This window comes from Cydia fagiglandana, chromosome 12 (genome assembly GCF_963556715.1).
Source record: "Cydia fagiglandana chromosome 12, ilCydFagi1.1, whole genome shotgun sequence".
NCBI lineage: Eukaryota > Metazoa > Arthropoda > Insecta > Lepidoptera > Tortricidae > Cydia > Cydia fagiglandana.
Window position 1 is genome coordinate 10,274,160 of NC_085943.1, and position 26,795 is coordinate 10,300,954.

A 26,795-nucleotide genomic window follows, 5' to 3' on the forward strand; every position below is an offset into this window, starting at 1 on the left:
ATGCGTACAACCGTAATGTACGGGGCACTGCACATTATACGGAAACTGGGTCGCGTTTAGGCCTGAGGGCTTATCGCGAACCACGTTCGACGTGTTGCCTCCCTGTCGCACTTGTAAATTCGTACGTAAGTGTGACAGGAAGGCAACACGTTGAACGTGGTTCGCGGTAGGCCCTCTGAATAGCGGGAGCTCGTGTTCTTAGGACGTTACACATCTTTTACAATCAATAACTGCTGCTTACACATCAGTCACGGCAGGTACACACTTTGACCACAGAATAAGTAATAGTATTATCATACAGAACGGACACGCACCGCCCCGCCCCGACTCGGATTACCTCGCCCCGCGACTGAGTTCTGACGGACTCCTGACGTACGCTCAGTTCGGCTAGCGACGCCGCGACGCGATGACGCAACGTTCAAAATGCCGGTGTATTGTGCGATGTACGGGTAGTACGGTTACCTACTTATTGTAGAAATAAATAATAATATAGTTTTCCAAAGAGACGAAATATGTATCAGTAAATAAGGCTATATACTTTTGCGTAAAAATAATAATATCATATGAATTAAAACCCGTTCGTTGAATTTGTGAATGTTAAGCCAACATTTAATATTTAAAGTACCTAAGGTAACTAGACCTTCTACACAGATATTCCTCGTAAATGTTTTATTTTTAGTTTAACACTCTTTTCACAAAAAAGAACTTGTTGGTCGCGGGACATTCGCGTTTGATTTTTAATTTAATTTTAAGAATTTAAGAAATAATTATGTATGTTATATAAAATAATCAATAGGCATCAACAATAAGGTACATTTAATAATGGCGTGTTGAAAGTCCAAGTACGTGCAGGACTATAAACTGACAAAGCCAATTCAACAATTGGAGCGAAATAAAACAAACCTATATTTTGTTAAACATAAACCTATATTTTGTTTTTTTACGTATTTCGGTCGAATTATGCAACGCAGTGGGCCGCTCGTCGTGTCCTTCGGCCGGCCTCGGCAAACCTCGGCTTCGCCTTCCCCGCGCCGCGCGCCGCACGAGTCAGCCCTAAGCCACTTACTCACACAATGATGACGCGTGTACAGACGTGCCGTGCACACATAAACGCAAATGATTTTCGATGTATGGCGTGTCCGCCCTGTGCTTTGACGTAGTTTAGGGAAAAGGATCCAATCCACAAAAATCTGTTGTAAAATTTGAACTTTCTGTCAAACGGAAAAGTCATTCATTTAAATGACAGAGAATGGATCCCTTTCGCTAAACTGCGTCCACTTGGCCGCAATGGTTTAGCGGTCCCTGCAGTGTATACGTGAATTTACTGATGTGATACCATTAACCCTCGAACGCCCACAATACAACAAATTGATACAAAGCAATTTGACCCATATTGATTCGTAGTAACACGTCTGATACTAAGTCGCTGCGACCCATTGAGTGGCGCTCCACGGGTTAAAACTGTCCAAACTGATCTGTCTAGATTTTACAGCGTCGATGCAGTTTTGAGGGCGAGGGTCATTAAATGAAAAGTACAATAAAGTTACTCGTACAGTTTATTTCGACTAACTTCCACATTCCAATCAATAAGACAAACTTAAAACAATCGTGTAAGTAGTAGATAATATAACGGAACTACACCTAAAAGTGAATCTGAACAGATTGTAACTTACTCTAGCCTAGCTAACACTACTCGGCGATTAACACATAATTGCACCAATTTAACACAAAATGCCTTAAATTAAAATTGCGTAACAAAATATATCTAATACGATAGTCTAAGATTATAATCATTATATTAATTTGAAGTCTTAAATAAATAACTCTTTCAATTCATCTACGTAATATCATACTTCATCTGGAGATAATACTTAGCCTAAATAAAATCATACGATCTCACTAACGCAAGGAATAATTTCATCGAAATAAAATCATAGTAAAAATAGAGAAAATATATTGTAACAAAATATAAAGTTAGAAATAATTATGCAACGGAAATACCATATAAGATTTAAATATAAAGCGTAGGAACTTATATGGTATACTAAACTAAATACCGTTCACACCGTTCACGATGAAGCTTTTGACCTCTGTGATATTTCTCGTATCATAATCGGACACCTCTTCTACTAATATATCTTCGTTCTTGACCGGTATGGGCGGGAAGAGATCGATCAGCTCGCCTAGTTTCCTTCCTGTGGACATGAGGGTGTTAGTGAAGAACGCGTTGTCCTCTATTTCGTCGATTCTTGCATCTATTTTGTATGCGTTTTCGTAGTTTTCCTCCTTGACGATAGGGGGGAGGTAGTCGTGTCCGTCGTCGTAGTCGAAGTGTATGGTTTTCATGCGTTTCTTGAGGTTGGGGGGCCAGTCCTCGTCGATGGGCAGGTCGTGGTAGCCGCCGGGCAGCGTGGGGATCTCGGCCTTGGTGACCTGGTAGTCGTGGTCGGAGTGGCGGTTGAAGGTGATCAGCTCTTCCATGTTGAACTCGCCGTCGTCGATCACGGCTTCGTCCAGCACCATTTCTGGAAATAAATGGACTTTTAAGTCAGTTGGCAATGGAATTTTGAGAAGGCAACGGGCTATAGGGTCTCTACGGATAGCAAATGGATAAACAAGAAAAGTGGTAGTTTAACGGGATAATGCACAATTTTGTACGATTTAATTTTGAATTCCCATTAACTTTCAAGCAATAAATGCCTGAATTTGTTTAGGCATTTGTTAAGAAACGTAAAAAATCCGGTATTTCAGTTAACTAATTTCATGAAATACGTTATTAAACTAATCTTCAGTGTTAGTTACGCATTGGCGTGACACCGGTCCTTAATTGCAAAGTTTCTCAAGAATTATCGGAATAAAAACATCAATGGACATCATAACAATTACGTAATAATTGCATAATGCAATTGGCCCAAAAGAAATTCAAGAAAGTTCAGTTTATATTATGCAAGTGAAGTAAAGCGTTACGGCTACTTTCGAACATTGAATAATCCTTGAAAGTTGCATAATTTATGTTGTTAACTTTTTAAATATTACGACAATCATACTAGCAGATACACAGTTAAGGTGACAATCGATTATTGTAAAAGCCAATTAGTATAATCGTAATAGTTATGTGGTCACTTTCACGCATTATTTTTATTCGCTTTTTGATTGGCTTTAACTATTCATAATTATCAGAGAATTCAGAGTTAGTGCCGTTACGATTTTCAATCATCTTCAATTGCACAGGTGAATTCTAACTCGCCAAGCATCTCTTCTCAAGCATCGAATTGTGTTCAATGCGAGGGCTGTCAGAACTGATAACTCTCATGCCGGCTGTACACACACGTAGTCTCTCGAGTTTCGGTAAAGAAGCGAACCAATCGGAGAAAGGCGAGACGAGAAGGGAGCAGTATGTGTACACCCGTTCTCGGGGTTTCTCGGTGAGTGTACAGCCGGCATCAGGTTGTAAGAACTCCAATCGTTTAGTGTACTCACTAGTATGCTGCAGCAACGCCCTCGCTCGCTGCATGGGTACCGCGGACAGGCTGCGGTCTGATGCGAGTGGTGCGGTGGAAAGCACGTCGTCGCGACGAGTGCTGCGGATAGCATTGCGTCCATCAGCAACGGAGGCTCATATATGTTGTACTCACTAGTGTGCTGCAGTAACGCCCTCGCTCGCGGCACGGGTACCGCGGGTACGGCTGCTGTCTGCTGTGATTGGTGCGGTGGAAAGCACGTGGTGGCCCATTTCTCACACGGTATTAGACTAATATTATTAGTCTACGAATTGTCAAACCGTATGGGTTGCCATGAAAACACCAATAATATTAGACTAATATCGTTCGAGAAATGGGCCCCAGTGCTGTGGATAGCGCTGTTGGGGCATTCCACGAGACTGTCTCTTACATAACGCTTTTGCCTTGTATGGCAGCTACCTCAATAAAATACGTGAATCTCGAGAATATACTGTCAATTTGTTAGCCGAGTCATGAAATATTACCTGACCCAATATCGCTCACTCAGCATTTCCAGAAGTATTAGAAGAATTGCGTTATGTAAGCGACAGTCTCGTGGAATGCCCCCGTTGCGTCCATCAGGAGCTGAGGCTCATATGTTGTACTCACTGGTGTGCTGCAGGAGGGCCCTCGCCCTCTGCGCGGGGACCTGGGGCGGCGGCGCGTGGGGCGGCGCGCGCACGTCGTCGCGCAGGGACGGCAGCGCCACCAGCGCCACGGACAGCAGCAGCACCAGCAGGCACGTGGCGGGCTGCGCCTTGCCGCCCGCCGTCGTGGCGCCCGTCAGCACGTTCTACCGACAAAACGATATGTTACTAAACGACAGATCCACTGATCATTTTGACAATACATCGCCCTATACAACCACATATCAGACCCACATAAACATTGTTTTAGGGTTCCGTACCCAAACGGTAGATACAGAACTATTAGTAAAACTCCACTGTCCGTCCGTCTGTCTGTGAACAGGCTGTATCTCATGACCCTGATAGCTAGGCAATTGAAATTTTCACAGATGATGTATTTCTGTTGCCGCTATAACAACAAATACTAAAAACAGAATAAAATAAATATGTAAATGGGGGCTTTTTGTGTATTTACGAAACTCTTCGTGAGCAAGTCCGACTCGCACTTGTCCGGTTTTTATTTTTATAATTCTGGGATCTCCAAGCAAACTTTTTGAGCCGATTCCTTTTCCCACTTCCCCGTTCTTTTTGGTGACCAGGACCAAAAGCCAAAAATAAAAGCGCATGGGTATGATTTGACCTACAGGTCGTTATTTGGAGAGATCTTTAAAAATACACCTAACGCATTAAAAAGTAAATTCACGAACATATGTACGTCAAATATTATATAAACATATTTGCGTAGAGATTACAACTGTCACTGCTACAAAAAAATGTAGCGTAGTCACCCAAATGTCACAACTTTTTATCATCATTGTTGGTAGGTAATCAATGTAATCATAGCTTGATTCTGCATCGACCTCTAAAATCTTACATTACATAACAGCGTAGTAAACATGCTAGAATATCGTCGACAACAATCTCATTAAATCTCAAGGACAAATGCAACTTCACGCCTCAGTGCGTTTACATATTTATCTGATGAGAGCAATATGCTGACAACGTCGCATTTTTCTTTATTCACTGAACACTTCAAAAATACATACATACGCTAAAAGTTGTATGCGCACTATTTGTTGCAAGGGGAATACAAGTTTAACCCGACTTAAATAATATTTATAACTACTGATAACAACTCGCGACGTCTTTAGACGTTCTTTATTTACATTAGAATCTAATGATTAGATAATATGGCAGAAGACGGAATCCCGAGGAAAACAACACAGTTTTTCCTTAGCATAGTTGCCATGCGGGCAATGACAATAACATATGTGCATTTTTTAGTATGGCCAACCTTCTCGGGCTATGTTTAAAGCATGAAACATGATAAGGAAAAACAGACATTGTTGTGTTGTTGCTAAGGACAATTCAATTTTTTTATACTTAAAGCCCCATTGAGACGGTTCAAGAACTTGCATGACTCTTGGGACTAATGACTTGGACTCTGTAGTTAGTAATGTATCGAATATTGTAAGTAAATTCATGAACCGTCTAAATAGGGTTTTAGACTAGTAAACCGAAAAGATATGATTTATACCATACCTGCAACCTCTTCAACTGTGCGGACAGAGACTGGTTCTGTGACTGCAGGATTTTTATCCTTCGGATCAGGGTTTGGTTCTCGGCTGTGCACTGCTTAACCCTGCAACAACACATTGTGTTATAATTATAATTTGGGTATGTACCATTAAGTAGGCGTTTTATAGGTTGGGTTGTCTGACGTTTTCAAAAGCCATCAATACCAAGCATTTAGTGTTTCGCTGTAGAGTTTAGACCTGAGTTTGGACAATGAATCTTTAAAATAAATGACATTGGCAAGATTGGCAACAATATTAACTCAATTAAAAGAAATATAAATAAAAAGCCACAATGTTATTGATTTTAATCATTAACAATAATTTGATTTTACAATCCTAGGTAGTACTTATGCAATTAAAATTAAACTGCTCTGATAATTAGCGATGAGCCGATGATTTATGTTTTGTCTATTCAAACATTAAATTTTACGTAATTTTGCTATTCAAAAGTGCTTGTTGCTAGACCTATTTGAATAAAGAATATTATGAATTGAATTGTATTACTTAATCAATATATCCAATCGCACAATGTATGCTTAATATTTTATAATATAATTTTAAAACTTATTATTATAAAGTGAATAATGTTGCATTAACTTCACCGTAAGTTTACGTAACATCCACTGAATGAGATAAAATAAAAAGGTCAGCGTGCGGAACGCAGTATCGCTCATTTGATTAGATTATAGTGTCGCCAGAACCAGGCGTTGGCTCACTCCGTCACTACAAGTACATGCGGCCACACCAATTTTGGTGTCTAATAGTAGCACTTGCCGCGCACCGCTACGAAACGGACGCCTGATCGCGCTTGGGTTTGTATCTCGCGTAATAGACGCGTTTTATTTGAAAGTGAACCTTCTGTACCTAGTACTATTATTTATTCTGTGCTAGAACTGTTTCTATAGAGATGATGTTGTTCAGTAAAAAGTCCCCTTATCCAAATAAACCAGCTACTCAAATATGTCAACTTCAGTTGCAATATCTGGCTGTATTAAAGGTTTCTTGGAAGTAATTGTTGTTTATCGACAAAATCGTCAACTCATTTATATCTATTTTTATGTTTTTTTTATTGCTTAGTAACCACGACTTTCCTTTATGTAACTAGATAACGGAACGTCGTGGTTAATATAATTTTTATTGTAAATGTTTACACTGTAAAAATTGTTGATACTTTTGTGATTTAGTATATTTTATGTACCTGTAAATAAATAGATGCATTACTTACAAAAAATATAAGGACATGGTCAACAACTAATATACTTTAAGTAATATACTTTATTGTACGAAAAGAAAGTCATAATGGTTACATCAGATAAACATAAATGTGTAGTTTGTACTACACCTTTGTTGTTGTTGTTTGTGTCGCCTTTGTAGGCGAACATTAGTAGGGATAACCCTAAGGATCTCTTCCGGTTAACCTATACCTAAGGAGATTTATTCAACTAAGTTGGTGGTAGATGATATTTTTGTCGTTCGATACAGCCTACATCCTATAGACATGAAAATAGCGTGGAAAGCCTCTAGATATATTTATATAGATAAACAAGTACTCAGGGAAATAGAGCCATGAGTTGGAAACGATCATCACGCAAATATTTGCTGCCGGATATTTTGATCTCGGGATTCTATTCTATAGCAACGGTTGAAGGGGTGTTACATTTGATCAACTTTTCTAAACTAAGCACAAACATGGTAATAATAAAACATAATTCTCCCTTATTTACGATATCCACCGACGTAACGCCTGCTAGGGTCTAGCTAGGGTAGGTATCTTTATGCACCCGTAAATGGATTTTAGTAGATAGAGGAGTAATACATTACTGCAAACTTGTTCCGAACATGTTGTATCTACCCATGAGTTTAAAGACGGAAAAACATAAATAACAATTCTGTATAATAATAATTAATTAATTTTGTGTTTTGTGTATATTGAGTATTGAAAAGTAACCAAAATTTAGTGAAACCTTTCCATTCACGATTCACAATGGGCTGTTAAAACGATCGTTTCTATTGAGCGTGCAAAAAAGAGTAGGTATTTGTATTATGCAACTGCAAAGTACACATACAGGTTTGTTACACGACTGGCTTGTTACACATACGTCGTGAAATGTCATGTAGTGAAAGTCGGATTAATTGTTGAGTAGTCCAACTGAATTCGGCTTGCTCTTAAATTAAAGTGGGACAGTCGACACCGGTGCTACGCTAGATCACAGAATAAATAATAGTACTAGGTACAGAAGACTCACTCTAACAAAACGCGTCTGTCACGATCAGCACAGATATGGCCGCTAGGTGGCGACAGCGCGGCTTATGGCAAACCCCAAAATTGGGGTCGAACGGATGGACTTTTAGCTACCTGTAGCCGAGTGAGCCACGCCTGGCTAGGTTAAATATGTCGATTTGGAGAATGACAGGGAGTGTAGGGAATTTTATGACGATACTGTACGAGTACGCCTAAAATATGGTATTCTTATAGTCATAGCTAGTCAAATCAGTTATCTATTACTAAGATTCCGCTGTCTGTCTGTCACCAGGCTGTATCTCATGAATCTGATAGCTAGACAGTTGAAATTTTCACAGATGATGTATTTCTGTTGCCGCTATAACAACAAATAGTAAAAACAGAATATAATAAATATTTAAGTGTGGCTCCTATACAACAAACGTGATTTTTATGCCGTTTTTTGCGGAAACCTTAGTGCGCAAGTCTGACTCGCACTTGGCCGGTATTTTTTAGTTCTATTAAATATAAATTGCGTCAAAAAATAACTGTTGTCTACGTTTCTCTAGTAATCTTCTGGTGCTTTATTTCGTGCATGGTGTAAAATAATTTATTATAAATACAGGCAACATCATTATAGTGTTTTCTTACAAAGAAACACTTTCCCGTTCCTAAACGTCGTCCTTTCCGTCGGGGGTAAATCGTCGGGTGACAAGCAAAAGTCACTAAGTACTATCAAAAAATTAAAGTACCTAACAATGCACAACAACAACATGAATAATGACATACATGTTTACATTACATACATGGTTACATGTTTTTCATGATGTATGAGTAAGCCCATTCATAATAAAAAAAAAAATGCACTTTATTACACTTGTAACACGGTTTATTGTCCAATAATTTAAATGGTGTTAGTTAGTGACTTTGGCTTATCACCCGACGAAGTATGTTAATAAAACAGTACAAACCTGTCTTCAAGCCCGTCAACATACTCCTTCTTCCTCTTCCTTGAGTCCTGCGCGGAGATCTTATTCCTGATCTTCCTCCTGATCCTCTTGAGCTCCCTCTCCTCGTGCTTGGTGAGGGGGTAGCTGGTGGGGAGGGTGATGCCCTCCTTGGCGAGGAGGCCGCGCTCCTCGGGGGTAAATAGTGTGTTAGATAATAAAACAACACAAACCTGTCTTCAAGCCCGTCAACATACTCCTTCTTCCTCTTCCTCGAGTCCTGCGCGGAGATCTTATTCCTGATCTTCCTCCTGATCCTCTTGAGCTCCCTCTCCTCGTGCTTGGTGAGGGGGTAGCTGGTGGGGAGGGTGATGCCCTCCTTGGCGAGGAGGCGGCGCTCCTCGGGGGTGAGGACGAGGCGCGGGTAGCCGCCGCCGTTGTTCTGGGGGGCGTGGTCGTCGTCGTCCTCGCTGTGCTCGGTGCCGGAATCATCTGGGGGAGAAGGATAATGATAAATAGATATATATATATATATATATATATATATATATATATATATATATATATATATATATATATATATATATATATATATATATATATATATAACTTTAGGGACCTGATTTAGTTAAATTATGTTTTATCCCTTTTTTACAAAACATAAGTCAAAATAACAGAGAAAGACAAACGATTATTAGCTAATTGAAGTTTGTGGCGCGTTTATGAATAAGGTGGAAAGTATTGGTGCAGCGACAGATTGTCGGAAATTAAAAAAAAATTAAGGTTTCGTAATACGACTTCGTTAAGCCAGAAAGTAAGAAAAGGCCTAAAGCGGGAGTTTTTTTTTTAAAGGTTGTGCTTTGAGTCTTTTCGAATATTGTTGGGCAAACAGTTAACGATTTTTTTTGTTATTTAGTAAGATATATGATTTTTATTTAAATTTCATTGCCGGCATGTTATTCTAAGTATTTTTTAAACGTACGAAAGGAGAAATAAAATAACAAACGCAAAATTATCATAACCAAACCTGTTCTATGGGTTATGGTACAACGCCCAAAAAAACATTTACACCACTTTACCAAGCATTTCCTAAAACGTATTCTAGCCACGCACACACACAAACAGTCAAACACACGCATAGAAGGTGGCATTGACCTTACGCAGGAAATATCGCCGATTGTCATTTTTTTCCTAAGTTCATTTTACTTCAAACATTCGTGATCTCATAGTTAACGGGTGCTATGTGAGAAGTGCCTTATAATAATCTTGTAACTGTACTAATTCGTTTATTTTGTGTACAGTAGAAGGATTGAGGTGTTTTGGCATGACTCAGTAGGATTTGTAAGATTATTTTTCGTCATGTCAAATCTAAAATTTTATTTGAAATACACTGAGAGAAAAGGATAACAAAAACACACTTAGAATTACAAAAATAAACTTAATCCGGGGACAAGGAGAGTCAACTAATAGGAACAAATTGACTTTTGCAATTTCTATTAATTCTTGCAATTTCTATTATCTGCTTGTTGAAATTAGATTTAGGATTACTGAGCTGTTTGTAGAAATAAATAAACTTTACAGAAATAGTGAAACGTCTATAATTATTACTAAACTTCATTCTTTCCCCCAGTACAGGACTGTTTTTTAATTTCTGGTTCAGTTTACTAATGATTTTTCTCTCAGTGTAGGTACGAGTATTGATTCATTGACTGAGTTACATCGTTTGTTAGTAGCAAATGGTTACAGTTCCACCTCGTACTGGTTTATTTATTATAAATAATACGTCTCGTAGTATTACATGTTTTTAATAATTAAAAGCAACAACTACAATCAAGAACGTCATCGTTAAAACTTATAACGTCTATTAAAGTGTTAAGTCAATGAAATCAAAGCGATTTGAAACATGTCGCGCGTCTAAATCAAGACAATTGCCACCAATAATCGAAAACGGGGTCAGTGCACTCCGCGCAACCAAGGTTCTATGCTATAAGAATGATCATAATCATATACAACTTTCGTTACAGTAATTTCACTTTAAAATTATAACGGTTTAACTTTTTGTAGTGTCCTAGCTGAGCGCCGGAACGCAACACGATCGATATTTTTTGCAAATTATCGTAACTGTATGAAACAAGTGTATTAGCTTTGATTTTGTCACCCAGGGGTCTAAATTTGCCAGCTAAAAAACAACGTTCAGGTTTTAAATTTAGGTTTGAATTATGATTTTCTTTGCTCGAATGCGTTACTGATTTTCTAGACTACCACAGCTACGGTACGCACTGTACTACCTTGTATTCGAAATGTAGGCAACATTGATATTAATGAGTAAATTTCACAGTTATAATATAACCTTTTGCACACCCCGTGTGTACAGTCGCCATCAGATATATCGGAGCGGCCAAGGTGTTCACAATATCTGAACAAGCACTCTAACGCCTTGACAATAGAGGCGTGCTCAGATATTTGTGAGCACCTTGGCCGCTCCGATATATCTGATGGCGACTGTACTTCATTCGAGTAAAAAAAACGACTCGAAATAGAACCGGAACGTTGCTCAAGAGTTTGATAAAAGTATGCCTTTCTATTCATAAACGTCTAATTATTAAACCGTTTTCAACTAAAACCTTGATTTATGAATAAAGGGGAATTAGTATATTACGATACAAGTGCGAAAAAAAGGAAATTCGAAACGAGTGGCGATAAATTGAAACACCACCGAAGGGACTGTTTAAATCGACACGAGTTGCGAATTACCTATTCGCACATGTATCGTACAACGTTTTATAGTACATATGGCCCTTTAAATTTTCGACATACAGTTGTATAATGTGCTATTTATCGCGCTAGTTCGGTTAAATAGCCACATATGTACTGTAAAGGTATTTTCTCAAAAATGGACGGCAAAGTCGACTTTGCAGTCTAAAAAATAGGTCGCAAAGCGCGTAGTTTATGGCCAGTCAATTAAAAAGTAAAAAAAAAAAATTTACAGTTTAAAACATTGCAGTCTTGATTTTGGGACTGCAATGTTGCATACAAATTCCATTATATGTCAAGTTCCAAACTTTTTAAAAGTTGAAATGGCCATATCAAATGAAGGCACAGGCCCATTAAACAGCCAAACAGATGATTAGTACCGCGACTATTTAGCTGTCTCAAATAGGTTGGCGTATTTTCGGCGGAAAAATACACTTCTATTTATTTTATTAAAAAAATAAAAGGCTGCAAGGGCTTTTTTCTGTGAAAATATATACGTAAGAACGTTGCTTTTGTAAAATATTTCCATGATATTTATATTTCTTGCGCCATTTTTGAGAAAAGCACTATATATGACTCGGCTGGAAGGCTATTGCTGGCTTCGGATTCAATTAAACGGACTCCCAAGGTCGTCCGTTTAAAACGAATCCTCAGCCTGCAAGTAGCTACTTCCGAGCCTCGACAATAATGTACTATTATTAACACACATACCGCAGTTATTATTATTCTCATATTCATAGTCATTCCTAGACTCGACCTTGAAGTCCTGTCGTTTGCTCTGAGACAGAAGATTCGCCGCTGCCAACTTAATGTTGGAGGCGTTCTTCAAGTCCGCAGCGTTGATGATCTTGATGGACTTGAGGTCCTTCATGTCCTTGATGGTGACGGGGAGGAGGATGGAGCGGGGGTTGCCCGCCATGGGGGCCACGCGGATGACCTTGCGCTGGGGGGCGACGGTTTCAACGGGTTTGCAGTACACTTTTGGTGGCGGGTTGATGACCTAAGGATGAAGAGACAGTGTGTCTATTATATTGCACAACGGGACTTAATCGCGTATTTAAGATTTAACTCAGACGTTTCGAGCAGGGATGTTGCGGATGCAGATTTTTTGACATTCTTCTGGATCTAGACGATTTCGTTATAGGTAATGACGAAATTACCTAGCACTTACGCCGCCGCTAAGACGTTCCTGTACCGACTTGTTCGACATCCGCATCCACATACGCTCCGCATCGATTTTATGCGGATGCGAATGTTGAAAATAATGCGGAAGTTCCGCGGTTGCGGATGTGCGCAACATCCCTGGTTTCGAGGACGACGTTGTCCCCGTGGTCTCGGAGAAGACTCGCGCGGCTAGATGTTGATGTCAAGTTTAGCCAGTCTTCTCCGAGACCACGGGGACAACGCCGTCCTCGAAACGTCGGAGGTAAATCTTAAAACAGAAATACGCGATTAAGTCCAATTGTACAATAAAAAAATGTTTAAAAATCGTGAAACTTTAAATATGTAAGTTTTATTATTAATGGAAGTTTGCGTGAAGGATGTTAATATTATTGTTTTAACAAGGTGTAACAGCCATTATCGCCGACAATACTGTTTGATCGAAGATGCTGCATTGTTTTATAACAGAGTTCCTTGGCCTCCTTCGGTCTTCATTATAATCATTATCAAACGGTCTTTACGACACCATAACATTGCATTGCCACCTCAGTTACGTAAATGCGCTAAATTTCAGCTCAATCTAATATCAGGTTAAATCTTTTATGACGAGTGCAAGTTACATCGACATAGCCCACCGGATTAGCAAGCTGAAGTGGCAATGGGCAGGCCACATTGCGTGCAGAGAAGATGGCCGATGGGGTCGAAAAGTGCTCGAGTGGAGACCACGGACTAGCAAGCGTAGCGTAGGACGTCCACCCACAAGATGGACAGACGACCTTGTTAAGGCCGCCGGAAGACGCTGGATGCGGGTCGCTTCCAACCGGTACGAATGGAGGTCCAAGGGGGAGGCCTATGTTCAGCAGTGGACGTCTTATGGCTGAGATGATGATGATGAGTGTAAGTTTCAAGTTCTACGCTAAAAATGCAGGCCAGATTTAGCTAGGATATAGAAATGACCAATTTTCATTGTTCTTATATATTAATTTACCTGTATATTGGCAACTTTTAAAGGCTTCTGCGGTTGGGACTTGACCACCAGCTGTGGCTTCACATTGGCTGCGATCTTGATCGAGGGCTTCTGCACCTTGGGCTGCACCACGGCCTGGGGCGTCTGCGAGAGGCGCCGCTTCCTCCCGCCTTTGTCTGGACACGGGTTTTTCGTTACAGTCAACGGTAAAAATATGGGTGCAGACAACTTACTCAAAAATATGTCCCATAGTTCTTAATTCACTGACATAAGAGTTATGGGACATATTTTTGAAATGATTTGTACACCCATATTTTTACCGTTGACTGTACATAACGGTAATTGCGTAACGGCTCAATATCTGGGAGACCGAGCTTTGCTCGGAAAACATAAAAACTCTAAAATGCGCTTTTTCCCAGAGATAAGACGTAGCTAGATCGATTTTTCGCCCCCGAAAACCCCCATATAGCAAAAATTTTATCGAAATCGTTAGAGCCGTTTTCGAGATCCCGAAATATATAAATAAATAAACTAGAATGGCTAGTTTAAAGGTATTAGATTTAGACGATGCGAGAACTCGCATGCGAGTTCCATTACATTGCGTTATTTGATCGATCGGCTGAATTGATGTAGATGGTCCGCAATGTAACTGAAATTTACTAAAATCGCATGCGAGTTCGCGCGCCGTTTAATGAGCCCTAACTGTAGAGCCGGACAAAGATAGGACTTTGACATGACAATGTAAAAGTAAAAAAAATCGTCAAAATTCTATGAATACATGACACTGCCATGTCAAACTCTATTTTAGACCTTGATCCGGCTACGGCCACACCAACTCCGTGGTAAATTCATCGATTGGGGCCATTGGAGGCCTATGCTCACGGCCTCTCGGTCAAATCCCTCGCTTTGCCACCCTATAGTTACGCCACTGAGTAGCCGTCGGTGCGAAAGTGATTCAAATCGTGAGACGTGAGCGAAAGGTGAACGTTGCTCGCCGTGTTTAACTACAGTTCGAGATATAACAGTAACTTTTTTGTGAAGGAAACCATTCTAAGATGATTAATTGCGATTTTATCGTATATTTCCGTTAAGTTTCTTGTTGTAAGAATTGTTGAACACTTCTAAAACAAATAAAACAAACATATAAAACAAGCATTTTAATACGTCAATCATTAATATGTATGTATACATAATATAAGGATTGACGGATTGTAATTAGCTCAAAATATTGATTAATGATTGACATATTGAAATGCTTGCTTTATTTGTTTTAGAAGTGTTCAACAATTGTTACAACAAAAAACTTAACGGAAATATACGATAAAACGCATTTAATCATCTTAGAATTATTTCCTTTTCTTTGACATATCTATAAAAGGACGGACCATATCACTTACTTAATATTTTATTGTGCCTATTTATCTATACATTTTTCTTATTGCTTGATACCTATTGGTCACGTTTCACCACCGTGTACCGTTTCTCTTATACATATTAAGAAAAAAAAACCGGGCAAGTGCGAGTCGGACTCGCGCACGAAGGGTTCCGTACCATAATGCAAAAAAAGGCAAATAAAAACGGTCACCCATCCAAGTACTGACCCCACCCGACGTTGCTTAACTTCGGTCAAAAATCACGTTTGTTGTATGGGAGCCGCACTTGAATCTTTATTTTATTCTGTTTTTAGTATTTATTGTTATAGCGGCAACAGAAATACGTCATCCGTGAAAATTTCAACCGTGACAGACGGATGTAATAAGGTCCCGTTTTACCCTTTGGGTACACGGAACCCTAAAAATCACTCCCAACTCTAGTCATATTGGATACGTAAAAAAACCACGTGTTGATCGTGTTATTGAATTATCCTATTATTTATTTCCTTAATGGCGTAGTTTCATCGTTATCAATATCTTAACATTCTTAACTAGGCATAGTCTGTCTCTGTTAAGGTATTGTTATCATGATACCGCAATACATTATCATTTTATCATCATCCGAATTAACACAAACAGAATAACATTGGAGACTATGTTTAATCAAGTGGTTCATATGAATCATACATTTAATACATATATTCAAGGTTATATGTTGTACAGAAATTATAGATATTACTTTAATTAAAAGTAATTTACTACATTATCTACTCGTATTTCTTAGATGTAAATCAAATATAAATCAGTTCCGCGAAAAATGTTTTTAAAATTGAATTGCGTACGGTTTTTTTTTCTATTTCTAAGTAATTTGAATTGAATCCAGTATTCATTAAAAATAATTTCTTTTGGGCGTCGAAAATGGTCTCGACATCAGAAGTTATTATACCTATAGTTATCGCATACTTATAGAACCTGTTGTAGAATAAATTAAATTCTTGTTTAGTTTCTTCTTTCGAAAAAAATGGCGGCATCGCCTTTAGGACCTGTTTGTATAATATTTGATTAATTATTATTTTTATAAAATTTGTTAGGATGTTATGTTACGTAATCTAAAACGGTATAAATACTCAAACATTTGCATTCAAAAACAACACTGACAATATATTTTGCTAACACAGAAACAGGAGACGTAAAGTAAACTATTTAAATCTGAACGCTGGTTTATCAAAGACGTTGCCATGGTTAGCGTCGTCTTCAAATCCGATTAGTGACGAAAACTAATTAGATTTGCACAACTCTGAATCATCTACTCGTAGCTAGTGTTTTCACAGAGTCACTGGATCTACATTTTAATTTTCTCTTTTAAGAAACCTTTTAACGTAAATCTTGGCTTGGTGTTTATTATTATATCATTATATCAAGTCTGTTACGTTTTATACCGGGTGTGGCCTGTAATATGAGCAAAAAATTAAACCGTACGCTGTACTCCTCATACAGACCAACATTTGTTTAGTGACTTTTAAAATTAAGTGTGGTTTGATTTTTAATACACTTTAAAGTTAATTCTAAGACGCAATGTATGGCGAATTTTGTTATGTTTAAGGCGTGACAAGCAACGTCAATCACAATGATATGGCGTGGCGATGGCGTCCATTGAAGATAATATTTATTTTGTATGTAAAATAGGGGGTCTAAATACTTCATAATTTTTAAAAGTTGTTGAACAAAAGTGTTACCATTTGAGGAGAACAATCTATGTTTTAATTGTTTGCTCGTGTTACAGGCCACACCCGGTATAGAAAAAAATAAGGGTAAGGTAAATGTGGCTAATTCCGTCATAGGGTCTATTCCGTCCACGAGCGAATATTTCTTTGATTTTCAATCGTAGGAAAAAAACGAATTGCTTTTGAGTGCTAAAACTAAAAGCTATCGATGCTTTGTCGATGAAATTATCAATTTTGTTCGTTGTTCGAGAAAAACGTTAGTGGACCGAATTACTTAAATTAAGAATTTAATTTCATTTATTTAAGACCAACTACGGATCAATCTTGTTAGTGACACATTGTAATTTCGTTCTGGCTCATTCGTTATGTTGTAACCGAGTTAAACCAAACACGAACAAGACAAATAACAAATGAAACTAATGTTGATTGCACAAATGAAAATTTTGAGCATCATTATACTGAATTACCTACGTATTGAAATTCAAGTATTTCACTATCTCCGCCACCTGTTTAAACGTTCAGCTAGACGGTAACAGGGGCCGCATGCGGCCCGCGAACCTCTCTGAGCCTCCCTGGCTATTTTTTTATGTAATATTGACATACGACAATGTCTGCTAAAGTCACAAATGATACGTGCGGCCCGCGTCAACTTCGTTAACTATGTGGCCATTGGCTGCTAAAAGGTTGCCGACCGCTGACCTAGACCATTTAGCTCTGGACTCACCATTTTGGAATGTATTTTTATTAATGAAGCCAGGCACGACGTTTTGCTCGAAGTTGATTACGTCGAAGGCGTCGTTGGAGTTGGAGGCTTCGCTGCAGTCCTGGATGACCACGTCCTGGGCGGCGCCGGGGCTGGTGGGCTCCAGGCCCGCGCAGGTCAGGTCCTCGTCGCAGGAGTTCTGGATCAGGAACGGGGAGAGCTGCTGTTCGAAGTCGCTGGAAATAAAGGGTCATTTTAATAAGTGAATAAAGGATGACTATAGGTATATATAAAATGTCATTCTATGGAACTTGCTAACTATGTAAACAAAAGTCACCAGTAAATTCAGAGACAATTTCAATATGGCGGTTTGTTTACAAAGATAAGATAAAAAATAGTTTATTCAAGTAGGCATATTACAATGCGCTTATGAACGTACCCTACTTTTTGACCCCCCCTCCCCCTTGGTGATATTTGGTGAGGTTTTTGGCTACCGCCCCTCCCCCCACACAACCTCACGTGTAGTTATTTTTTTGAATTTTTTTATTTCGACCTAATTTTAAGATATTAAGTAGTATTGTATATAGAAAATCTTGTTTATTTTTCTATTTTCGTTAAATTTACTCGCTATTTTGAAGTGCAGAGTGAAGATTTATGCTTAACGAAACCGAGAAAAAGTATCTACTCATGTGGTAGGTTATTTTTTCTTAGTTTCGTTCACCGTAGAAAAATACACGTGAGGTTTCTTTATATCCCCCCTCCCCCAACGTGATCTATCGTGATTTTTTCGTGACTCCCCCTCCCCCTATCGAACCTCGCGTGATTTGTGCACAGGCCCTTACCGGCTCCAACCGTACACCTCTGCCCCGAGAAGCATACATACTTAGCAAGTTCCATAGAATGACACTTTAAAGTCCATTGCATGCACAGCATGCAATGGACTTTAAAGTGTCATGTCCATAGCATGGAAAGAAGCTCAGTGTGAAATGATTAGAACTTAAACAAGTCCTATTTAAAAATCATCCACTAGTCTCCTCTTTCCGCACATACTGTTTATTCTTGTTACCATCTTATATCACGTACGGTTACCACACGGGATTGTTATGCCATTTAGGGCTCACTAAATTGGAAATTCTATAGCGTAAGTATTGACCAACCAATTTATGACTAAATGGCGTAACAGTCTCGGAGCGTGATGGTACATACTATGTAGGTACAGTTGAGGTATCTTATTACTATTCAATTCCCTTAAAAGAAAACAACAAAATGTGAAATAAAGTGACGTAAGACATAACGATTCCTTTGGAGTCTAAGAAAATAGGTACATAATTTGTAAGAAAATTACCTAAGAGATTACGTAAAAGAATAGAAATAAATAAGGCAAAGAGTCTAGCTTCTAGACATAATCACAACCTTCATTGGTCTAAAAGTAAAAAATATTTGCATTAAAATGTCGGGGCTTACCAACGAGATAAGACAAGTCAGAAGGCGTAGTAACACTAAGATATCGACGACAACGTAAGTTTAAAGAGAAAATAAGTATTACGTAAACTTAAATGTAGATACATAATTGAACACCTAATGAGAATGACCTACGAACTTGATATTGTTTGTACATTGAGTAAGTCTAAATTCTCATTTACATAAACTTACAAAATCAGTAACATTAAATTTGTTGTAAGCAATACATAAGTGTCCTATCAGGCTAACACACATGTATGTAAATATTACTTACTAACCACAAATGTCTAGGTAATGTATGACATTCGGGAGGTAAGATAAGTAATACTTAATATTTTTTTATTTCGTTAGACAATTAAGTATTGTACTCGTCTCTGCTTTTATCTTTAAAAGTCAAACTCACTTTAGATTTAGACCTGTCTACAGGGGGTGCACAAAGCGCAACAATAGCATTCAAAGAAAGTTGACAAGTCGAAAGACAAAAAGCGGATTGCCTTCGCGGGCGTCTCAATGGTGTTCCGCTCTGAGGCAAATAAGGCGAACTCTGGGAAATAATTGTTTCTTGACGTCCTTGACTTATTACCTTTCCGATGAAGCTATAAAGTTTTGTGCTTTACTGGTATATAATGTATATTAAATACTTGCACTCATTTAGTTTAAACTGTGTGCCTTTGGACCAATAACAGGTGCTTTCACAAAAACTAGAATATATGTAATTGTACGCTTTTTGATAGGGTTCTTAATAACCTAGTTATCGAAGTCACGTATCATGGTAGGGTAGGTACTACCTTCTATATTGCATTCGTCTCGTTACTCTAGCATAACCCGAACGAATTAAGTATTCAATCGAATAAAATCATAAATGTTTTACGTTGTTGGAATATTCCTTTCAATTCGTAGCTGCATTTCAATGCAACTGATATGAAACCTCGTTAAAAATAGGCAAAGATAAAGCGTTATCTTGTTAACCATTCTATCGGGCCGAGAGTCGTGGCATGCTTGGAGTTCGGGAGACGCGTTTGAACTTAAAAATCTTAACTTGATTTAACATTCGTAGTTGTCTTGCGCGCTATATCTAAATCTCCATTGAAAATATTGAAATCCAGCGCTATATGCTACTATTAGGCTTGGCTATTGGCTAATCTTTTCATATGGATGAGGGACAGAGAGGATCAACATGTGATTTTTATAATTCGAATGTGCGCCGAGAAAACTTGTTTTGAGTTCTCCTTGGTGAGGGCACGGCGGAGCCCCCAGATGGAGCTATTGACATTAAAACTACGCAACGCAGACACGTGGTTACGCCGGTTCTCGGAATAAATTATCTAACACCGTGTTTCTCGATACCTCGAGAACTTCATGGGGTCAATGATGCCTAAAAAATAAAAAATAAATAAATTGTTAAAGCAATCTTCCTAAAAGAGACGACAAGCATCTTAAACCGCCGTAAAATCACTGTGACATAGGTAGAGTGCAATTAATAACGAGAAGGTGTGTCGAGTGCGGTTAAAAGAGAAAAAAAATCAATAGTCAGTCACTGAAAACTTAAACATCAAAATTAAAAAAGGGGCTCTATAAACATACACCGTGTCGTCTATTAAGAACGTACCTAAACAATACGAGTAAATGTTACAAATGAAAGGAAGAATGTCACAATCAATTACAAATAACAATTGTGCTCAGGAAACTGCAACTGCCGACATTTTATGTAAAACAACGTTTATTATGTAAACTCCCAAGTTCTTAGAAGAATGTTCTTGATTTGCAAAAGTTTTTTTGCATATAATACAAAATTCGCTACAAAAATAGTAGAGAAACTTTCTAGTTTCTACTCACATCGTCCAAAATCTACTTCCACGTAGTTTTCGGGAGTATCAGAATTGTGGGTATCTGTATCAGTATCACCAATGTTCTTAACTTTCCATTATATAAAATTATACAATATGTGAACACATTAAAAGAGACCCATCGGTGGGTTGCGAGCGAATATTAAGTGGGCCCTGAAATTACTAGGAAATTTGAGCGTTGCCAATAATTTTTATACACCTTATAAAACGGCCAAGAGTTGGGTTTCAAAAATGGCAGTTTTTGTTAGATGGGTCGCAGCTGAACCATTGATCTAGACTACGTCCTATAGTTCGTTTGTTTTAGCATTAGAAAGAACTTGCAAGAAGGTAAGCGATCTTGACATGTCTTTTAATTGAAAAACGCTTTGAAAAATTTAAAACTATTACTTATGAAAGCAGAAGGATATAAATGATCGTATTAGATTCATAATTGTTACATATTTGCCGTAACTTATTTTTATCTACACACATATCATAAACTGTCTATGATGCCTTCAAAATTCGTAAATAATGGCCCATATTACGATAAACTGTTTTGTTACAGCAAATTTCTTATCTGTGAAAATGTGGTAATAGCTTCATTACTATATCAAAATCGATTTGGTAATGCATTTCAAATTTCGAACATCTCTGAAAATAAAAGCAATTTGATTTGACCCCTATTCTAATATCAGTTGAGATGACGTTTTATTCGAAATCAAATGACAATTGCATACAATATTGACAAATCTCGCATGTAAGTTGGTATCGGACGATATGGTAATCGAGCCCGACTCTAGTTTGTCTCTGAATTAAAAAAAAAAAACTACGGATGCGTGACGTGCGTCAAAAAAGTTTTCATTTGCCGCCATTTGAGGTACAGTTTATCTTTTAATTATACTTGGTCAAGCAGATCTTGTCAGTAGAAAAAGGCGGCAAATTTGAAAAATGTAGGCGCGATGGGATATTGTCTCATAGAAAATTTGAATTTCGCGCCTTTTTTTACTGACAAGATTTGCTTGACCAGCTATAGTTTATAAGTAAAAAATAATTTATTTCGTTGTTTTTAAAGGAACTATAACAAAAGTTTCGTGTAAAATGTGCGATAAAGATATTTCGGAGACGCCATCTCATATCCGCGAGTTCCGCCAGACAGCAAAGTCGGCTGTAATATGAAGTTAGTGAATATATCATAGAAAGTTTATAATATGTGTGTAGATAAAGCAGTGTATGTAACTGTACATAATTAGGCATTAAAACACTCGTGTGATACTATTATGAAACTCATTTCATTCGTTTCATAAACCCACACTCGTATTTTAATGCCTTTCATTATGTAGCAGTCACATAAACTACTATTAAAATGTGTTTTTCAATTAAAAGACACATCAAGATTGTTTACCTAATTTCTAATGCTAAAAAAAACGAAGTATAGTTGGATGCGTCCAATAATCTCTAAGGCACTTAAGGTCCAGTTTCTATTGTGCATTATGGCACGGTGGAGGAGGACGCACTTCGGTGCAGGGGAATTCAATTCATGCAATTGCATCTGACATTCTGCATAGGAATATCATTCACTGCAGTATTATTGGACCTAACTGTGCCATAATATTAGGTATTAACATTTATTGTTCACCTTGGAGTTATCCAAGCATAAGCATTAGCTTATCATCGCTTTACATAATTATCGTTGTGTAGAAAGCAAGTAGGTAGTAAGTTAATAACAGAAATTGACGTACTACAGATTCCTGTCGTCAATAAAAAGCCTTGTGGTATGGACTATATTCTCTTAGTTTTTAGCTGCATACGGCAAAGCCATGCCATAAGAAAAGGTTACCACCTTATGAATTTAGTAGTTCCCAGCGCATATCCCTACTGTCGTCTCATTTTCGGCTGCCTGACTGACAATCAACGCACATATATTATATTGTAAACATGACCATTGATAGTCATTAGTCATCAATCAAAAAACTCAGAGCAAAAGTTGGAAAAAACTTTTCCAAATAAGCCCTTTGAAGGTTATGGACTCGACGACTTCACAAATAACGTCTCTTTGAGTTACCAAAATGGAAGTAAGCAAATTTGAAAAGTTAGAATAAGTTTCGGTTTTACGAGCTCAAAACAGGTCTGGCGGCCTCACGGATTTCTTTAACCATGAGGCAAAGGACACCGAGGTGGAAAGGGCAAGTACTTTGCGACAGAGAAAATAATTGGCCGACAAAAATAGTATCAGTCAAAAAGTTGACGAATTATCGCAAGTCAGTAAGGGTCATACGAGTAAGTATGTACGAGTATATCAATCAACCAATCAAAGCATTTATTAAGGAAGGCCCATAGATACATACCTTACAAACTAACATACAATAATAAAAATCTTAAATGCAAAAAAATCATTTTCGTGACAGCAGGGATTCTGATTCCCACGGAACCGCCGAAATATCACACCCTTCGGCCAGTAGTCCGTGCTCGCGATGGCTTAGTTATTGTATCCTTTCAACTAGTATGCAGATGACATTAAGAAGTACATTCAATGAAATATTAAAATTTTACTTATTGATTGACGGCATTGTTTTCAAATACAAAGTCTTAGGTATGTACAATTATCATAGTTGTAACATTATCGGCGGAAACAAACTAGCTGTTACGGGTAATATATCATTCACTGCAGTATTATTAACTGTACGGCTTTATTAACTGTACTGTAATTTTAATGTAGATTTTAGATCCTATACACTAAATATATTTATACTAGTACGCTTAAATAAATCTTTCACTTGCGTTTTTTACCAATTAGTTTGCGTCAAGTACAATTTGAATGTTATGGCGACAATGCAGTCAGAGCATACATACGTGCGTAGGTTGCTATAAGTAGGTAGATATGTAATAATCGGTTATATTACATATGAAAAGGCCGCGTATCGTACCCGTGGTTACTACTATGTAGCAGTTTCTTTGATTTCCCAATGTTTATATAAAATGAAAGACGTGCGCAAATGAACACGTGGTGACCCCACTATCACTAGGCCTGATAATGGATAGAAAACTTGCACGCAATATACGCAATGCACTCGAGACTCACATTATGTAAGTATGTATGTATGTACTTATGAGGAAAGGGGACGGCTGCTTCTTCATACAAACATAGGCCCTATTTTCCTCTCTGGATATTAAAACTATGGAAAATAATTTGCATAATTTGATGTATATTAATAATAAATTTTATGATTATTGTAAAAAGGTGCGAAAAATAGACATCATACAAATTTTTAAATGTTCCCAGCTCTTAATAATTAATAAGTGTTCCGTACACAAAGTTTTGTACGGAACACTAAAAATTACATAGTTTATTTACACTATGTAACAGAAAAACGATTTCCATGTGTTACTAAGAAGATAAAATGTAATTAACTATGTAATTACATAGTATGTATCGTTGTTTGTGCAAATAGTCCGTTTTTTTGCAACTACAGTAGATGTTTACAATGTAATGACGCATTGTATAACCTTACTGTGTTTGCTGTTTTTACCAATATATCCAAGATACTAAAATATTGCATTGTACTCTATAATAGACCTAGTTTAGCTTTTTAGGGTTCCGTACCCAAAGGGTAAAACGGGACCCTATTACCGTTACCGTCCGTCGGTCCCTCTGTCACCAGGCTGTATCCCACGAACCGTGATAGCTAGACAGTTGAAATTTTCACAGATGATGTATTTCTGTTGCCGCTATAACAACAAATACTAAAAACAGAATAAAATAAAGATTTAAATGGGGCTCCCATACAACAAACGTGATTTTTAACCAAAGTTAAGCAACGTCGGGAGTGGTCAGTACTTGGATGGGTGCCCGTTTTTTTTTTGCTTTTTTTTTGTTTTTTTTTTTGCATTATGGTACGGAACCCTTCGTGCGCGAGTCCGACTCGCACTTGCCCGGTTTTTAGACTACTTAGGGCCAGTTGCACCAACCGCATTTGACAGACTGATCAACGTCAGCCGGCGCGGCCCGGCGCGCCACTATGAAACTTTTCATACATAAAAATTTAGCGAATTCTTTAACGATACGAACACTACGAACAGTTTGGTGCAACCGACCCTAAATGTACTCGCGGCACCGCTCACAAGGGTCTGTGTCATTAAATACAGTTTAAACAGATTATTGGCACAATTTAAAATCCCCATATACTGGACTGTAGGATGACTTCTGCCAAGTGTTGAACTTTAGGCATAAGCATACCTAGGTAGGTATTAATATTTATGATAGACGTGTCAAAAATCTGTCCCAAATTATGCACACTATTCATTCGCGTTATAAATCTAGTCACATTTGTTTTAATAATTGCTACAATGACAGTTGGAATATGTTACATGTTTTCCTTAAACTTTATAGTTCATAAAAGGAAAACCTACATGCAATGAAATATAAAATTTTCAGAAAATATATACAAAAAAGATGATAATTGTTAAAGTGCTTCGTGCTAACTATTTTCATTGGCACATTCTACATTCTTTAGAACTGTACTTTCGCTGCATCTACCAAAAGCTCAAGTTTGTCAAATCAATACCAACTTTATTACATTCTAATACGGTTTAAAATTATATGTAATAAGTGTTAATATGTATTGATATTTCTTATGTCTCCGATAAAAGGTCAAACGAAAAGCGACTTTATTGAATTGTAACAAGTTTCAAACTGGTATAACAGATAGTATTTAGAAGCGGCAAACGTCATTGCTGCTGTAATGCATGGTCATGTCCTAGTTTAGGCTCCTGATTAGAATGTTAACGTCCGCATATTACACGGGTGAACGACATATGTTTACTAGGCACATAGTACAAACAAAATTTGGTGATTTCGAAACAAGTCTTGTTGGTTTCCAACCACAGAACACATTAATTTCTAACCGCCTGTTACTCACCGGTAAAGCCCAGTTGCCCTCCTAAGCCGAATAGCGGCATCTCAAAAACAAATGACGTTGAAAATTGAATTTTCAGATAAAGAATGTAAGGTATATGTTTGCATTCAATTTTTATTTGAGATACCGCTGATTGGCTTAGCAGGTACTGTACCTGCGATTAAAGCCAATGCACACAAGATGCCTATCACAGCGCGGTTGTTTTCCAGTGTACGTGATCAAGCCATCGGGAATGCAGGCCTAGAAAATTGGGCTAAGTAAGACATGCATCAGACTTGCAAGTGGTTGATTTACGAAAAAAAAATCTACAGAGCACCGACCCTATCCGATTGCTTGTAATCGCATAAGTTGCTGATTAAAATTCCAAACGCTACAACCGGCATGCGCACGCACGTGCATGTCAACACAGCAAGCGGGCATCGTGCTGCATAGCCTACACTGCTTACATGCACATGTGATGTGGTTTGGCCTTTAACCAATTAACAACCGGACCGCTAACGAAAATATCAATTTTAATGAATAACTTCTTACAGTTTCTATTATTCATGTTTAGTAATGATTGAAAATTAAGAAAATTCTTTCAATCGTTAATAAAAATTCTGATTCGGAGGTGTTTTTCTATGTATATATTAGTATATATATGTATATCTACATATATGTATAAGTATGTATATCGCGGCCTAGCACCCATAGTACAAGCTTTGCTTAGTTTGGGGCTAGGTTGATTTGTGTAAGATGTCCCCTAATATTTAATTTTAAGGAAGAATTAGTTAATTGAGTTCAATGCCAGTATTGTTTATTATAAGGTAAGAATCCGTAATTTAAATGTTGAATAACAATGTAAGTGGTGGGGTTATTAGGTAATGACCAGAATAACTTAATGAGTTATTTAAATACATCACTACATTAATGATTACGGTCTAAACGAGTTATTGTCATTTCCTTATTAACAAATCGTAATTAAGTAATTAATATCTTCCATAATAGTTACAGGTTTTACAATCTATTTACCTAATATACTTTATCTTTTCATTGCTGGTCG

At 37.7% G+C, this 26,795-nt stretch overlaps 1 protein-coding gene across 1 annotated transcript in view; it reads right to left on the minus strand.

Moving 5' to 3' along the window:
- Positions 1-1,538: 1,538 nt before the first annotated feature.
- Positions 1,539-26,795, minus strand: part of LOC134669543 (uncharacterized) — a 31,816-nt gene continuing 6,559 nt past the window's right edge. Inside the window, exons 3-9 of the mRNA XM_063527150.1 lie at positions 17,575-17,789; positions 13,775-13,929; positions 12,337-12,625; positions 9,105-9,363; positions 5,669-5,768; positions 4,110-4,293; positions 1,539-2,525 (exon numbers count right to left, since the gene is read on the minus strand). Of these exons, the coding sequence (XP_063383220.1) occupies positions 2,050-2,525; positions 4,110-4,293; positions 5,669-5,768; positions 9,105-9,363; positions 12,337-12,625; positions 13,775-13,929; positions 17,575-17,789 (1,678 nt within the window). The 3' untranslated portion in view covers positions 1,539-2,049. The remainder of the gene's footprint in view (positions 2,526-4,109; positions 4,294-5,668; positions 5,769-9,104; positions 9,364-12,336; positions 12,626-13,774; positions 13,930-17,574; positions 17,790-26,795) is intronic.